The sequence below is a fragment of the Harpia harpyja genome, chromosome 3 (genome assembly GCF_026419915.1).
Source record: "Harpia harpyja isolate bHarHar1 chromosome 3, bHarHar1 primary haplotype, whole genome shotgun sequence".
In the NCBI taxonomy this organism is placed as follows: domain Eukaryota; kingdom Metazoa; phylum Chordata; class Aves; order Accipitriformes; family Accipitridae; genus Harpia; species Harpia harpyja.
The window spans coordinates 27,500,600-27,519,455 of NC_068942.1; the positions used below are offsets into that span (position 1 = coordinate 27,500,600).

Sequence of the window (18,856 nt, forward strand, 5' to 3'; positions counted from 1 at the left end):
CATCCTGTTACCAGTGGGAACTTTCGATGCGAATCAACTGTATAGGCATTGAAAAAGAGCCAGGATCGCAATGCATAGCTAAATTATGGCCTTATTTTAGTCCAGCTAAATGCTGCCCAACTGCTTAGCATACACCTGCCTAATCCCACAGCACCTCTGGGTTTCGACTCTTTCCTGCACTGAAGGAAAATCCTCCTTGCTCTACCACCGTGAACGGACTGGATCTGCAACCAGGTCCCTCCGTTTGCTGTCGTCGCATACCAAAGTTTGTCAGACAGACAAGAAGCCACCACGACATACGCAGATATGGTAACACACCTATATTGTTGCCTAAAGCAACAACCTCCAAACCTTTCCTGGTTTTGCTGGCAGGCTGCTGACTAGGCGCTGAGAAGTCCACTACGGTCACACTGGGTTTGTACAAACACCACGACACAAACATTCAATATGCAGCTTCAGAAAACACATTGGACTCCTGAAGTGCTAAAAAGCTCTCGAAAAAGCTAAAAAGCTCAGTGTTATAAATTGGAGGGGAAAAAAAAAACCTGCAAAACAATTCCGGTACCAAGTAAATTGGCCAGAAACCATCAGGAGTGCAGGTTCACATGGTTGATGGTGAAAAATCTCTAAAACTGCTGTGGAAAGGGAAGAGAAAAAGAACAAGAAATGGAAACTCGGTGGCAACTGAAAACCCTGCATTTGTACAACAGCTGATGTGGACCAAGGTCACTAGACCGCAGTAAGCAACAAAAGGGAGGGTGATGGCACTACAAAGGGAAAGCAGACAGAACCAGGAATTGTTCAGCTCCTGTGACACCTTCTCTCTGGCCAAGGTACACTTAAAATACCAACGTCCTTACGTACCTATTATAAAAGCTACTGCCTCTTGCTCATTACTAACAAAAATTTCTGGTTGCAAAGCAAAATTGACGTTTTTTAATGGGTAGTAGGAAGCCCTCTCCATTTGAGACAACTCTTTGTCCGTGTGGCATAACCAGTCTTTAAAAATACCAGAGTTGGATTCAATGATACATTCAGGTAAAAGCCCCTCCTAAATAGCGGTATTTGTTTTACTGTGCATGTACCCAGGAAGTCCCAATATTGAATTATTCCACACTGACATGGTCCTCCTACCGCGGCATCTGCCTCAGACAGCCTCTGTACGACAGCCGTGCTCAGCGGACTGGAGAAGTACACGTAAGCAGGGGAAGCCAGTTAACAGAGGCGGTTTCAGCAGGGAAGGGGTTTGTTTTCCTCTAGAAGGGAGAAGAGCAGACATGTCTGCTGGGTTTGTTGTTGGTTTGGTTTGGTTTTTGGTTGGTTTTTTTTTTAAATAAATAACAGCATCAAAGAAACTGCTTTCATCTGGGATGAACCACAGTTTGAAGTGTCTCCAAATCTATGAAATACTGTTACTATAGGTGCTTTAACAAAATAAAGCAAATCACTATGTGTGCACAGAAGGGAAGGGAGAGCCAAAGACCCAGAGGACTGATCATCTATTACATTTATGTCATGAGATAAATATTCACTTAACGTCTCTTCATTCAGTTTGTTTTTGGAAGATTCTGAGAGGAGCCAAAGCACTGAACAAGCACTCCCTGAAGTATTCATCAGCTAATAAATGGAAGGTAATGCAAAATACATGGCAAGAAAACAGCAGGTGGCATTCAAGCAAAAACAAAAACCAAAAAACATTGACATGATTTTCACGTATCTAACATTCTCACACTATCCGAGACCCCCGTAAAAGCACACACCTGGCATACGTATAATAGTTTTCCTTTAAGAAAGGCTACACGTAGTGCTCTCAACCAGTCATTATACCAAAACTAAACGCTTGTCAGGTGGTTCGGGAACATACTGCTGAGCGGTTTCACGATGTTAGTGTAACAGTTTTTCAGAACTACTGGAAATCATCTCCAATATGCTTCATGTTTAAACATAAATAATTTTTGTCAGCAATAGCTTATGTATTACCCATAAAAGGTAATACCTATCCAAAGGAAGTTTCCACTGTGAAATATTGGTCAGATGTGTCAGGATCACAAATATGGGAGCTGAATCCATCACTTCACACTTGCCATCTGACCACACAAACAGCACGTGGCTGACAAGAAGTTTAGATTAAGGCATGAGACTAAAAATAAGTATTTTCATTTTGGCTTTTAATTGCCAAAACTGCAAAACAGCAGGTAAAGATCATGACATCCTCAATATTTTAAGTTGGTCTGACAGCTGTAGCAGTCCAGATGGCTTTTGTCCATTGCCTGTGGTCCTGTCACTGGGCACTGCTGGAAAGAGCCTGGCTCCGTCCTCTTTGTATCCTCCCATCAGGCATTTATATACATTAATGAGATGCCCCTGAGCCTCCAGGCTGAACAGTGCCAGCTCTCTCAGCCTCTCCTCATAGGAGAGATACTCCAGTCCCTTCATCATCTTAGCGGCCCTTTGTTGGACCCTCTCCAGTACGTCCATGGCTCTTGTACTGGGCAGCCCAGAACTGGACACAGCACGCAGGGATCGAGGTGAGGCTCACTGGCCTGTAGGTGCCTTCTGGTCCTTCTTGGAGATAGGAGTGACATTTGCTTTCTTCCAACCCTCAGGCACCTCTCCCAATCACCATGATGATTCAAAGATTATCAAGAGTGGCTTCATAAAGACATCAGCCAGCTCCCTCTGCACTTGTGGGTGCATCCCATCAGGGCCTTGATCTATGTCCAGTTTGCTTAAGTATTGCCTGACCCGATCCTCTTCCTCCAAGGGTATGTCTTCCTCGCTCCAGCCTTTCCCCCTGGTCTCTTGGGCCTGGGACTCCTGAAGGCTGGTCTTGCCAGTAAAGACTGAGGCGAAGGTGACATTCAGTACCTCAGTCTTCACGTTTACATGTCCTGTTGTCACCAGGGCCCCTGCCCCTTTCAGAAATGGGCCCACATTTTCCCTGCTCTTCCTTTTGTCACCTGTGTACTTCTAAGTCCTTCTGTTGCCTTTGACATCCCTGACCAGATTCCACTCCAGTTGGGCTGTGGCTTTCCTAACCCCATCCCTGCATGCTCGGATAGTGTCTCTGTATTCCTTCCAGGTTACCTCTTCCTGCTTCCACCTTCTGTAGGCTTCCTTTTTGTGTTTGAGTTTGGCAGGAGCTCCTTGTTCATCCATGCAGGCCTCCTGGCATCATTTGTCTGACTTCCTGCTCATTAGGATGGACCGCTCTTGAGCTTGGAAGAGGTGATCCTTGAATATCAACCAGCTTTCTTGAGTCCCTCTTCCCTCCAGGGCCTTATCCCATCAGACTCTTTCAAGCAGATCCCTGAAGAGGCCAAAGTCTGCTCTCCTGAAGTCCAAGCTTGTGATCTCGCTTGTGGTCTTCTCTGATGATCCTCAAATCCACCATCTCGTGGTCACTGCAACCAAGGCGGCCTTCGACTTTCACATCCCCAATGAGCCCTTTCTTGTTTGTGAGTATGAGGTCGAGCAGAGCACCCCTCTTCGTTGGCTCCTCTATCACTTGGGTCAGGAAGTTGTCACTGATGCTCTCCAGGAACTTTCTGGATTGCTTATGTCCTGCTGTGTTGCCCCTCCAACAGATACTGGGGTGGCTGAAGTCCCCGATGAGGACCAGGGCCTGCAAGTGTGAGGCTGCTCCTAGCTGTCTGCAGAAGACCTCATCTGCTTGCTCCTCCTGGTCAGGTAACCTATAGCAGACACCCAATACAATGTCACCCATCCCTGTCTGCTCTGAAGTCCTTACCTATAAGCTCTCAGCTGGCTCATCATCCATTCCCCTAGTTTAAAGCCCTCCTTACCCAGGCCAGCCATCCTGCTGGCAAAGACAGCTTTTCCCTGTTTGGTGAGGTGGATCCCGTTTCTCCCAAGCAGATGCTAATCCTCAAACAGGGTCCCGCAGTCAGAGAAACTCAAACCCTCTTGCCAGCTCTACAAGCAATGGTTGACACGCAGCATCAGTGCTCTCCTCTTCACACTCTTTCCCTTCACTGGCATGATTGAGGAGCACACGACCTGGGCCCCTGTACCCCTCACTAACCACCCCCAGAGCTCTGCAGTCAACTCTTCCCTCCAGATTATCCCTGGCAGTGCCCACATGGAAGAAAAGCCAGGGGTAACAGAGGGCTGGACAAGCTTCAGCACTCCCCTCACAACGTCCCAGATCCAAGCCCCTGGCAGGCAGCAACATTCTCTAGACAACAGCTCAGGTCAGGTCAGCAGACGGGTGCCTGTCCCCCTCAGCAGGGAGTTGCCCACTACTATCACTTGCTGCTTCATCCTGGTGGCCTTGCATGGCTCAGCATCAGTTGCCTCAGGTGCTTCACTTGAAAGCACCTCTTCGGCTTGGAGGGCCGCGAACCAGTTCTGCAGTTGCAAGTCTTCAGGTGGAGCTGGAGCCACCTTCTCAGTGCCAGAAGTCACCAGCTTCCATTCTTCGCCTTCCCCAGAGCTTGCACTTACCGCTCTGGCAGGAGCAGACTCTGCTGGTGTCTCCACTGTGGTTGGGGTCCGGCGCTCCCGAAGCTGCTGCATCTCTGAGAAGATCCTGTCTGTCTCTCATCCTCTCTCTCACCTCCTGCCGTAACTCCTCCACCGGCTGACACAGCTCTTGAAGAACAGCACGTCTCCTGCAGGTGAGAAGATCTCCTCTCGTGGCCTCACGGAGAGGCTCCAGGCACTCCCCGCAGCCTGTGACCTGCAGGGCTGCATCCATCATGCGAAGCTCTGTCTGGGTCGAAGCCTCTGCCCTGGCAGGGACAGCTGCTCTGACACCCGTAAATCAAAAGAGAGGTGGCCGCAGTGGAAACGAAAGAGGTGAAGAGGACGGTGGGACACGTGGAGTTAAGAGAAAATGGCACACGGGCACTTTCCTGCTACCTGCAGGTCTCTGGCACTGGCTGGTATCTTGTGGGTAAGCAGGGACGGGCTGTAGCCAAGCCAGGCCTTTACTGTTTCTCATTTATATGGTGATAAATAATGGCCCCACACAACATTTTCAATTTCTCCCTGCTGACTGCAAAAGCTACCTGCATTCCAGGGAAGCAGGGAAAACACAGCCTAGTGCATCATTATTCTTATGGAAGCAAGTAAGGCGGTACACTATTAAGGTCTTAAATTCTGTGTACAATTCTTATCCTTTTTATCTTTCCACTGTCAATGGACTTGCTGGTTATTTCAACTCTTCCTGGTTTTGATTTTGCATATTTTGTTTTTAGGCATCTAGACAGTTCCACTAAAAAACATCAACTGTTATTTCCTGGTAATAACCGATGAGGAAACAAGCACTCGGCTATATTCAGTCCACAGAATCAAAGAAAAACACTAAGAAATCTTATCTGTTCTCTTGCTTTAAGGAATTATCTGCAATACCTGAAAAAGTCAGATGAAGATTTCCATCACTGTCTCAGGCGATATACAAGAACATAATTATCCTTACAGTAAGATTAAAAATTCAGATTTATTTCTTGCTGTATGTCCAGTACTCACAGCAAACAATGTAGCCTTTTCTTTGCAATCAACCTTTTCTAGGCTTGAAGACATTTATCTCCCCTGCAGTCTCACTTCTAACTCTTTCTTCAGATTTCCCTTCTCTAGAAGTTAAAATATTTTTCCTTCCCTCTAGACTCTGTCCAGCTGCTCCCTTCTGGTTCTGAAGTATGATGCCTGCTCTTCCACTCTGCTCCACCTATGGCATTTCCAGCACCAAAGAGAGGATAATCATAGAACCATAGAATGGTTTGGGTTGGAAGGGACCTTAAAGATCATCTGGTTCCAGCCCCCCTGCCATGGGCAGGGACACCTTCCACCAGACCAGGTTGCTCAAAGCCCCATCCAACCTGGCCTTGGATGCTTCCACGGATGGGGCAGTGTCCTGGTTTCAGCTGGGATAGAGTTAACTGTCTTCCTAGTAGCTGGTACAGTGCTGTGTTTTGAGTTCAGTATGTGAAGAATGTTGATAACACTGATGTTTTCAGTTGTTGCTCAGTAGTGTTTAGACTAATGTCAAGGATTTTTCAGCTTCTCATGCCCAGCCAGTGAGAAAGCTGGAGGGGCACAAGAAGTTGGCACAGGACACAGCCAGGGCACCTGACCCAAACTGGCCAACGGGGTATTCCATACCATGTGACGTCCCATCCAGTATAGGAACGGGGAAGTGGTAGCAGGGATTCGCCGCTCGGGGACTGGCTGGGTGTCGGTCGGCGGGTGGTGAGCAATTGCACTGCGCATCATTTGTACATTCCAATCCTTTCATTATTTCTGTTGTCATTTTATTAGTGTTATCATTATCATTATTAGTTTCTTCTTTTTCTGTTCTATTAAACCGTTCTTATCTCAACCCACGGGTTTTGCTTCTTTTCCTGATTTTCTCCCCCATCCCACTGGGTGGGGGGGAGTGAGTGAGCGGCTGCGTGGTGTTTAGTTGCTGGCTGGGGTTAAACCACGACAGGCAGCCACAACTTCTCTGGGCAACCTGTTCCAGTGCCTCACCACCCTCACAGTGAAGAACTTCTTCCTTACATCTAATCTAAACCTACCCTCTTTCAGTTTAAAACCGTTACCCTTTGTCCTATCACTACATTCCCTGACAAAGAGTCCCTCCCCATCTTTCTTATAAGCCCCCTTTAAGTATTGAAGGGACACAATAAGGTCTCCCCGGAGCCTTCTCTTCTCCAGGCTGAACAACCCCACCTCTCTCAGCCTGTCTTCACAGGAGAGGTGCTCCAGCCCCCTGATCATCTTTGCGGCCCTCCTCTGGACCCGCTCCAACAGGTCCATGTCCTTCTTATGTTGGGGGCCCCAGAGCTGAAGGCAATATTCCAGGTGGGGTCTCACCAGAGCAGAGCAGAGGGGGACAATCCCCTCCCTCGACCTGCTGGCCACGCTGCTTTGGATGCAGCCCGGGATACGGTTGGCTTTCTGGGCTGGAAGGGCACATTGCCAGCTCATACTGAGCTTCTTGTCAACCAAGACCCCCAAGTCCTTCTCTGCAGGGCTGTTCTCAATCCACTCATCGCCCAGCCTGTATGCATGTTTGGGATTGCTCTGACCCAAATGAAGGAATTAAACTTTAGCTTTCAGATACCTCAAAATAAACATAAGCAGAAGCTACAAACAGTTCAATGGATCATATTAGCATAGGACTAAATAGCTCTCCAGTGAGATCCTGCTTAAGTTAACATTCACAATAAAGCAAACTTCTGAAATAACTTATTTTTACATAAAAACTGAGGACTTTGACACATTACCATCACCACAATTTGTTAGCAAGTTGAAGCTTGTCTGCTGATCTGTGGCAACCACACTAGGTACACACACTTGGCCTCAGGGGAAAATGAGTATTTAAAGAACATAGAATCATAGAATCATTTAGGCTGGAAACATCTAGTTATCTAAAACATACTATTACTTTACATGAGATTTTTTTCAGACACGAATCATGCAGAACATATACCATCTCTATAAAAACATAGTTTTGTAGCCACTGAGCCAATTCTCAGCTCCCAATACAATACAATTCAAATCAGGCATACACACACACACACACACAAAATCCAAAAAAGTTTAAGTTGACTGGATTTTAGTGTCCTGCTTGGAGAAAGACTTACATTAAATGTTTCAGTGAATTAATACTTTCAAACTTCACATTCTCCCCTTCTCTCCCTCCCTACAAGTTTCAGTGAAGAATGAAGAACACACGTTTGCTAGAAGACATACCCATACAAAGTCTGAAATTAAAATCTGGCTAAAACAATTTAGGAAATTGTTTTAAGTATAGCTAAGACCTTTGCTCAGTTCCTACACAATGTTTGGCAACAAAAAACCCTGTTCTAATAGCTATGATTTAGCTATGTTCACGTCACATGAAGAAGCATCACTAAACATACAAAATGCCTTTGTTTTCCTTTTTTCTGTCCATGAATACTGCATAATGGGTAAATTTATAGCATATGCCTTTTATCTCACTTCACAGTAGAGCAGTTAACTCTTCTTAAACCTTCCCGAGTTTGCTAATAGGCAAAATTCTAGAAAAAAAGTTACTCATTCACATATTGTTCTTTACCAGTCCTTTCCAAATTCAACAGTTTTTATTAGCATCCAGCTATACAGAATAGTAAGAAGAAATATTCTAAGTGGTTCTGAAAACTGTAGTAAAGACACATATCTGAAAGCAGAGTAAAAGTGCATATGATCCTGAATGCTCAAGTCACATTTGAAAAAGGAAAAACAGATGCTTTTGTTTTCATTTGAAAATCATGTCTTGGCTATGTCAATGGTCATAAATCCTACAGTTTGCAGACATTGTGTTGTTTCAGTCTCATAATAAAACATTCAAACAGACATTTCTGTGCTCCACAGTGCCATAAAAACATGTGCATTTAGTACTAAATGCTGCCTTTCAGGTTAAGCTGGAAAAGAAAAGCAATCCTGTAAAAGATCAACAATCATACATTGCTTCACAAATCAGTTTGAGGAGCACCATTAAATTCCCTTCTCTTTCGACATTCACAAATCCCACTGTGGTATCTTAGAAGCACCTACTATGCAGAACATCGTGGTCAAGTATCTCCGAGTGAGAAAGCAAGCCACACTATTCCACATTTGATCCCTTCTTCTACTTAATTTTTTAAATTTCAATGTATTCTGTTAATAGATACTCAAACAAGTGCTACTCATCTCAACTTAAGAATTGGCCATGGATTTCTGCTCTACATTTTCCAGTTTCAAATGTAGGAACCGAATGTTAGGGTTACTCGACTGCTGGACTGAGTCCTAGTTTATGCCCACTTTCCCATTTGCAGTCTTGCACAAAATAATGACACAACATAATCACATCACTTTTTTATTTCAAGAAATTAAACAGGCTGAGTCCTTAAAATCTCTCATTATGAAGCACCCTTTCCAGTCTCCCGATATTCTCCTGACTCTTCTCTGAATTCCATACAACTTTTATCCATATTACAAGCGGAAAGATCTTACAAAATACTCATACCACTGCCAAAGGAGAGGCACCCTCAACTCCTGTCCAGCACCAGTTCCCAGACTAGACACCACCGTCCTGAAACGCAAGGTCTGCGAGGCCTTGTTAATCCTAAAGCAAAACAGAGCGTTTCCTTTGCCCCAGTTCACCAAGCAACCCACGTAATCAGCATCAGAAACCTATCTTCTGCTACCTAACCATGTCCCTGTCTCTTATCTGGGGAAATGATCTGATTATATTACATTTTCCTTGAGATTACTGATTAAAAATGGAGGAAAACCAAGAATTAAATCTTGCAATACACCGTAAGGACCACATGTTTGATAAAAGCTCTGTTTGCTGCTCCTGATTATGGCACTCAAAGAAATGCAAAATGTCACTAAAAATCTGGGCTGGTTTGTTAACAGCAAGTAAATATATTCATGCTTTCTAGTATACAAACAAGGTGATACTTCCCAGATATCGAGAATAATATTATCCTTTCTACCACTTTTTAATCCATTTAGTTAGTGCCATACTTGGTCTAGAAATAGCACAATAAAAGATAAACTACATTTCAAAACACTTCTCTCACAGAAGGTCCAGTGACCAAATCTTTATCATAGAAATGCACTTTAAATGATCTAAGTTCTTTAATTGCTAACACATGTAATTCAATATGCTTTAACAGCCACTCCATTATTTAACCCTTTACCAATCATCACCATCCAGGGAATCACCCTTCACTTTGCTTTTTCTCAGTCTTAAATATTTAGCCTTCTTTTGGATTTCCTGTATTCTACAGCTAAATCACTCGTTTAACCAGCAGGTCACGTCACTTGTTCATGGAACAGAAACAAGAGGCGGCTTTTCTCTTGTTTCTCAGGCTGCTCTCTTCTCCTGAGCAGAGAGTAACTACATACAGAAGTCATCACTTCCAGCTTCAGAAAGGCAGGAAAGGGTGAAAAACAGAATTCAACCCTACCCATTACGAGTGTTACTACCACTGGCCAGTTTATTTTAGGGCCAAGCGGAAACTTCACAATTCTAGATTTCAATTTACTCAATCTACACACCCAAACTGGATACATTAAAAAAACTCAGTGAAGCTGGAAGTGGGCTACTGCTTTTCACATCTAGCTCTACAGGTAGGTTCATCTAGATCAATTTTGACATAAGGCAGTAGAATAGCAGATAACAAGCACTCAGATACTGTTCCTTCTGGTACTTTCAACAGAGACTTCCACAAGAGATGAGAAAATCTATACCAACACTTTCCTTTGCAATTCTAGCTAACACATCCAAACCTAAATGCCTGTATACAGCTCATTTCCCTCACCATTTATGGGTGGCTTAAGGCATGGTGGGAAGCTTGCACTATTGGTAGTTTTATGTTTAAAAAGAAATGTGATTTCAGTCTCTACAACCCTACCTAGCATGTTGCACAAAGTCAGTCCTCAGCAACAAGTAGGCGAAGGGAGAGTAAAGACTGAAGAATAAAAATTACAATCAAATCTGCTGAACAACATGGATATGCTTTGAGATGACCACAATGATGAACAGAACATTTGGAAACAAAATTACAATATGCCAGTTCAATCAGAACTCCCTTCCATCATCATCCCTTCCATTTTATATATTATGAAAACTACTGGATAAAGAGAAACAAGTACAGATCACAGGTCTCAAACCATAAATTCAAGAATACATACACTTCTTTCTGGTTCAGCTGAGTGAGACAGAAGGTATTCTGTAAAAATAAGCTTCTGAATTACCTTAAAAGGGCCCCACAGATGGGGAGGTTAGCTCGGTGAGTACTCTTCCAAAGCCTCCCTCTCAGAAGCCAGTCTGGATAAGGAAGCCTGCACATGTGCATTCTGATCTGCACCAGCCACATTCACCACCAACACCTTGTTCTTTGAGGCTACTTTAAGAGACCTGCAGCTTTAAGCAGTTTCTCCATGTCCCCCAAAGCTGCCTTTCTCAGCTACAACAGGCACAGCAATGGGGTCGCTTCCAAACTATCATGGCTGTAAGAGAGGGAGCAGGCTGGGTGCAGGGGTTATGCTACCCTTCCTTGAGGAAAGAAAGGCATACAAGTTCCAAGATGAGACAAGAGACAGATTGGCCCAGGTAGCAATATCAGTTTTTCTTGATATCCATTCTTGATTTTGAGTATGAAGCTTGAGACCCCAATTTTTTAGCAGCTCTGAGACAGAAGTATCTGCTGTAGCCTTTCCTAAATATCAGCACCACAAAGCAGTAAGAGGTCTTAAAAAGTATGACTTAAAGCCCAATAACCTGAGAACAGGTAAGTAAAAATATATTCAGCAATACCTATTAAAAAAAGAACAAGACAAAAGAACATAAATTAAAAAGAAAACATGACTACCATCACTAGGGTAAGACAGAACCCAATTTAGCTGGATAACCAGGGGGAATCAGAAGGGAAGACCACACTATCTCCTAATTCTGTATCCAAGGAGTATGGAAGCTTGAAGAGGTGAGAAAAATATAGCCATTGCAGCTAGAGTCTCCAGCCACGAGTGTCGAGAAGCATACCGTCCTTCTGTGTGAATGAACAATTCCCTGAAGGAAAATATGCACGTGCACGCACATATTTACACACACATATAACTAAATAAATGTTACCTGAGCAGGAGGTACAGCAGCTGCTGGTAAAGGATTAGAGATCATTGGACCAAAGATATCCAGGTCATCATTCAGCGCTGTGACAGCAGCAGTGCCTCCATTTGTAACAGATGCTTCAGCTGGACCATCTTAAAAAGACAAGACAATCACATTTAAGTGAAAATTGTTAAGATCTTAACAACATGAGAATAATTAAAGCTGCCGATTCCCTCCTACCCTGCCCCCATCAAAGATGTATTCAATTTCTGAGATAAGACATCTTTTAAACTGTGATACTGTTCAGATTTTTTAAGGACTTCTTTACCTAAAAAGATGGTATACTAGTGTGCTTCAGAAAAAAAAGCAACAACAACCAATCAAAACACTTAAAAGACTTCCCTAAGGACAGCCACGCCAACTTACTAGTACACATTAATCATTTTTCAAGTGTCTTTTTCAAGCACACGAACGTTTTTAGTGAGAATTTAAACAGATGTCTTACTGAGAAGGCCCAAACATGGTAGCCACATATCAAAATACACTGATCTGTGCTCTTGAATTAAAATTTGTATTTTAGAATCCATACAGTTATTCTTGATATGCTAATTTACTCAAGGGTACATAATTAAACTTTGCATGAGGAAAAAAGTCCATCCTTCCCCCTTTTTCAAAAGTACTTTGCACTGACTTTATTCTATAGCTCCACATGAACACTCCTGCCAGGCACACTGGGCTAATTATCCCTAAGAACCTACGGCTCTTGCGCTGTATAGAGTTAACCTTCTGCAGCCTTGGTGCTTGTAACCACTTAACACAGGAATACATTTAGTGATCTAGGTGAAAGTGGGTATGTGCAGGACAAAAAAGGGCCGAAGAATTATGCTTTAAGAAGAACTGCAAGAAAATACTTCAAAAGATGTAGGGTCAAAAATATCACAAAATGTTTTTAAGGAATAGAGCAACCATTTCTCCTTTGATTTTAAGCTGTCTGAGAACAAGTAGAAAGAATTGGCTAATAAATTTTATTCCTAAAGTATATCACAAGTGAGTTGCCATTACACAGAGCTCAACAAACACAAAGGTGACTCTAGATTCTGATGAACACTATGATGACTGCATAGTGTTAACAGCATATTTAAGAAAGCTTTTTTAGGCAAAATAGGAAGTTAAGTCTCAAAGTATCCAATACTCACTGTGGAAGTCAGGCTTCTCTGGCAGAACAAACTAGCTGAACTAAGTCAAAACTTTCTCTCCAAACGAAACACCGCCATGACAACTGGCACGACTGTTTATATATCATGGGAGGATCAGTATTCTAAAATCCCTAGATTACATTACACTGAAAAAACTAATACTAACATCATAAAACAATTTCTACCTGATGCTTTGGCACGTTTAAAGACCAAACGTCCTTCTAGCTGCATGTGTTGTATCCACTGTTCTCATTATTCAGAGTAAGTTTCTGTAAAGCAAATTTTAACTTATCTAACATCCTAATTAAAGGTTTTGTTTGTTTGTTTTTAAAGTCACACAATTACACACAGGTAGCTAACTTCAAATATATCCATCCGAAACTTCAGACATACATTTACAAACCAACATAGCAATATATTCCAAATCTTAAACACAACAGAATACAGATTGCCACCTTTAAACTTCAAAATGCATCAAGGACATAAAAAACCAGTTGCTATATATTTCAGAAAAAGTCAATTCCTCCTTTTACTAAACTGTAAGAAGTTATTTTCCAGTGTCCTGCACCCACGACAGTTATCTACTTGAGTGAAAAGATCCATTTCAAGAGCAGAGGTCAATCATGGGAATATCAGCATTAGCAGTGTAGTGATACCACATGAAACATCTGTCTTACTACCCCACAGAAACACATAAGGCTGAAGGCAGATGAGAGTTTTAAGCACTTTAAAGTTTCTAGAACTCTAATGCGGACAGAGAAGTGGTCCAATTAGTAAAGAGCATGGTCAAGATGTATTATTTAATTAAAATTAAATCACAGGAAGCTTCCAACACTTACTTAAAATAATACAATGCCATCTCTCACGTAATTGCAACATTCTTTCCCATTTGCTGAAGAATAATCACAAAAGAATTGGTATTTTATTTTTCTAAGAAAAAAGACATAACTGAACAAAAGAGTAAGTCTATTACTTAGAAAGAAGGTCTCTCTTTGCTCTCCTCTACTTTTTTATTTGACAAGACAAATAATTGGCAGACTATAGCAAGACTTGTCTCCCTGCACATCAAATATTATAATTTTTCATTACTTTGTTCTGCCACATGCAAACTCACTGCAGTTGGAGACTAACCTTCCTGGTAGCCCAGCACATCGACAAGTTGGAACAAAATAGCAGAAACAGTAAGAAGCACCAGTCACTTCACCAGCCTGGAAATCACTCAGCTGAGGAAACTATCACAGAAAACCAACAAGATTTTTGGCTGTTAACTCCTACAAGGCAGCAATGCATTCTGAAACAATCCGTTCAGAAGATCACCGCTCAGAGATGCTTCCTCATTTCTGTCTGCCTTCCAACTCCAATGGAAGGTGGCTCCCCTTTACTGACTTGCATGAAAGTTTTTATTTTAAAGATACTGCCATACATCTGAAAACTTGACACAGAAGTCATGAATGTCAAAATCCAACAACGTGGAACACGTCAGAAGCTACCACCATCCATGCATATCTGAATTCAGTCTTACTGTAGAGATGCTAACCTTTATGCCTCAGTACATATAGGAAATGTGGCACAGCTATAGCTGCTACAGAAACCACAACTTTGAACTGCCTTCAGTATATGTAAAGTCCCCAGTGTATTTTTTAAGCACTTACTGCACCTTTTTCATACAGGGAATTATGAAACAACCAAGCAGAAGGGTGCTGGTTTGGAATTCTTTAGGAGTTATATGCTTGCTTTTGTGACTACTTCAGATACACAAATTATTTTATTCTCTAATTTAGTATCAAACATGAACATTTAATAGCTTGGTATTTGCTAATTCTCAAATCCAGTTCATGTCAAGGGGAAATTGAGACCAAATTGTGCATGCTAGCAATGGCAAGCAGACCCAATAACAAGGACCAAAATACCTTGAAGGCAGGGATATGAGAAGGACAAAGTGAGTGGCATTTGCAAGAAACTGAATCTCAGCAAGTATATTTATTGCCCAAACTTGTGCAAAGTTCGTGAGGATAACTGTGCTGTCTGCAAGGACTAAGAAAGATCCAACAGCTCCACAAAGGCAAAATAGCCATGGGAATGGCTTGGCAATATTGGATTTTCTGTGCTGAGTAAACAGTGAGTAGCTTGAACAATGACCATAGGAGTGAAGCAGCCACCTCAGCCAATTTTATTACTATGTCATGATTTGACTTTGCTGGGAGGATTGCAATTCCAACAGTTCTGAAAAGTGAAGTTACAAACTCATCTATGATTATGAAAAAGCTACTTACATCTTAGCACAAAGGTCTCCTCCTTCCCTTATTTCTGTTCTGATGAATGGAAGTCAGTGGACAGCAAAATGACCATATGTATAATCTGCTCCACCATTCCATCCACACCAGGACTTTAAGATGTGTATGTATAAATATACCGCCAAGTTAAGTAACAAGCTGCTTTTGAGGTCGTTCTGCAGACAGACAGTTCCAAAAACATCTCCCCAAAGGTTCACTGTTTCAGATAAATTTAGGAATGAACCATGCATAATTTTCATGCAAAAGGAGTGTGTGGAATTAATAATTTAATGTTCTCATTTTCTCAGGGAGGCACATGTATTAAAAAAATACCTCTCTTGTCATATTCCAAAGCGGTTCAGTTTCACTAAATATAAAAAAGTTTAACATCTAAGACTGAAAATTTAAATGTAATCATTTACTAAAACAAGCATTTCACATATTTAGAACATTCATGGGAGAACACATTTGCAAGAACAAACTATTTTTCAAGTATTTAATATGCTGCTTATAAAGTAATTCTATGAAAAAAACAGTTTTTTGCTAGATCACTTCTGTAAGAGTGTTATTTGGTAATGTACATACCTTTCATCTCTTACTGAATTTTACACTAAAAATAAATATTACCCTGTCTGTATCAGTGCAGAAACCAGACATTTTGAATTACTGTTTACAACACGGTTTTAAGCCTGTATGAATAGTATTAACAGATGGTCCTATCTTACTGATTTCTCAAAAATGTAGTAGTTGGAATACTCATATCCATTAAAAAGCGACTCTGAAAACATTCTGTGCCCTCCCCAGCCCCCTGGATGGAACCTGAAAGATTCCATAAAGAACTAAATTTCAGAATAGAGAAGAAACCTAACAGTGTTTTCACTCCTGTTTATTACTTGTAGCAATATTAGTATCTTCATTTAAATATTTATCTATACACACACACACAGGCATACACAGACTTGTATTTCAACATAATAGTTCACACTTCTTATATAGAGATTACAGATATTCTCAACTTCAAGGCACCAGGTCATGGATTAGGAAGCATTTCCTCCTGTCCCTCCTAATTTTAAAATATTTCTGTAGTATAACATAGATACTCCAGTGGAATTCTGAGTTCTAAATTATTCTAAGTATATTACTTTTCATTCAATTGTGCCGCCTACCATTACAAACTGATTAGAAGAGGTAGCGTGTATTTGACAGAATGAAACATGGCTGTAGTCTTTCCAGGGAACAGGTAAAAATCAGATTAAGTTATACAGGGCTGTCTGAATATTTTGAGAAATTTATAGCTTCAATCATCACAGAATTACTTTGAAACAACTAACTGTTAATCAAGAGTACTTCCATCACTTTTCTGGAGAACACATCTGTAGCCAGGAACGACGTAGCAGATGTGGCAGAAGCCACTGCAGGGAGAGCGGAGGCAAGGCAGAGCTTCCACCCTCCCTCAGGGAAGGTAACGTGGGAAGTCAATAGATGTGGTTCTGCACCATTCCTCCTAGCTGTGGTCCCCAAACTTCTCTTCTCCCATTTATGACAATATGACAGATAATATCCGACTGCTGTCTACCATGCTGTGCAACAGCAGATGCTGCTTCTGATTTCAGATTAGGAAGTCTTGTTTAAATTTGGTATCAGAAACAAAAGCTATTTGCCAGGATATATTTAGTAAGTGAAGGGTTCCAGTGAAGTTTACCTTTACAGTGCTTTTCTGTACATATTTTATTAATGCCTGACATGATAATTTCCAATTCAGTGCTGCCTTTTGTTATGAAAGCTTTCATATACACCATGAATCCTTGGTATATTTATCTGCACCAACAGTGAGAATGACCAGCGGAAGAGCTTCAAAGGGACAGCAAGAAAAGGAAACGGCAAGAAAGATCTGCTCTTAAATTTTGCATTACATTTCTGAAACTCATTTTCTATGGGGCAAACTATTTACAAGAACTTTGTTACTAAGCTGCCATGTATTCTTATATATATCATCATTTATGACAGCCATACCAACACATGCAATAGAGGGAGAATATGCATATGATTATTACATCAAATTACTAGAAAGGCAGAACTGGGAGAAATAGTTCAATACTTTAAACAAAATCTGGAGCAAAGATACAAACAAGGTACGTCTGTCTGAAATTATTGTGGAATTTACTGCATTAGTAAAATTTTATTTACTGCTAAAACCTTTGCAGAAGTGAAAAAGCATTCATAGGGAGGCCATTTCCATCAAAAGCAGCGTGACCAGCAGGTCGAGGGAGGGGATTGTCCCCCTCTGCTCTGCTCTGGTGAGACCCCACCTGGAATATTGCCTTCAGCTCTGGGGTCCTCAGCACAGGAAAGACACGGACCTGTTGGAGCGGGTCCAGAGGAGGGACACGAACATGATCAGAGGGCTGGAGCACCTCTCCTGTGAAGACAGGCTGAGAGAGGTGGGGTTGTTCAGCCCGGAGAAGAGAGAAGGTTCCAGGGAGACCTTATAGCAGCCTGCCAGTACTTAAAGGGGGCTTTATAAGAAAGATGCGGACAAAGTTTTTAGTAGGGCCTGTAGCAATAGGACGAGGGGAAATGGTTTTAAACTAAAAGATTTAGAGTACATATAAGGAAGACATTTTTTACAATGAGGGTGGTGAAACCCTGGCCCAGGTTGCCCAGAGAGGTGGCAGATGCCCCATCCCTGGAAACGTTCAGGGTCAGGCTGGACGGGGCTCTGAGCAACCTGATCGAGCTGAAGATGTCCCTGCTCACTGCAGGGAGTTGGACTAGATGAGCTTTAAAGGTCCCTTCCAATCAAACTATTCTATGATTCTACGAGTCTATGATCTCTATATATGCACATATGATACTTACGTACTTAAAAATGCATCTTTATTATTTCTTAAATGCAGCTTTCCAACTTATGACCAACCATGCTGCTCTGGTATTTACCAAACAGTACCGACAAAAGTACGTTTCTCAGTTAAGCAACATCCAGCTATGTTTCATACCATGATTAAGCTCTCAAAACTTCACAGAATTCCTTCAGAGAACATTTCCTACACACAAGCAGATAAGCAGCATTTAGCGTATCATACTTTACCTCCAACCATGCTGGATGAATGCCCCACACATCACATTCAGTTAATAGTAACAACACAATAAATCTCTTTTCTTCTGGTCATTCATTGTAACTTACTACAATGGTTATTCCAGAATGTGCAATTGTCTATTTTATGAAGGGCCCATCTAAACAGGGTAAATGATGCAGAATATATAAAATGCACTTTCCTTCTTACTGGCAATTCTGTAAGGTAATATAGTTTAAAAATAGTAATCTTTCATCTTTTTCTGTATGTTGAAATAATTTCTAAGTGACATACCTTGACAAACAGAATAATCCAAAACTGCCTGTGTAATATTCCAAGAAAAGATTCCCACTATCGTACATAGATATCATACAGTTTCTTTACAAGTATTTTAAAAAAACTGTATTTACATCAATCTGGCATAAGTGGAGACATCTACCTTATAAGACAAAACCCCAAAAAGGAGCACAGAGCACAAGGTTAACACCAAAGAGATGAAAATACAGCACTGCCAATAACTTAAGTGCTGAAGAACTGTGGTTTACACACTGTAACTTTCAAACTGAAAAATGTTTCCTATAATTCTCCTATTAAAATTAATGTTATAAAATCCCATTATTATTGATTTTAGCATCATTTTTAAGTCTCCACATATTCAATAGGGCACTCTTTCAGTGTGGACAAGATCCAAACAATTGTAGAGATCACTAAAAAAGCAGC

General features: G+C 41.6%; 1 protein-coding gene across 2 annotated transcripts in view; it reads right to left on the bottom strand.

The window, feature by feature from the left end:
* Positions 1–18,856, bottom strand: part of SMAP1 (small ArfGAP 1) — a 97,526-nt gene that overhangs the window by 5,323 nt on the left and 73,347 nt on the right. For both annotated transcript variants that reach the window (XM_052781782.1, XM_052781781.1), the window contains one exon: positions 11,618–11,745. In XM_052781782.1, coding sequence (XP_052637742.1) covers positions 11,618–11,745 — 128 coding nt within the window. The remainder of the gene's footprint in view (positions 1–11,617; positions 11,746–18,856) is intronic.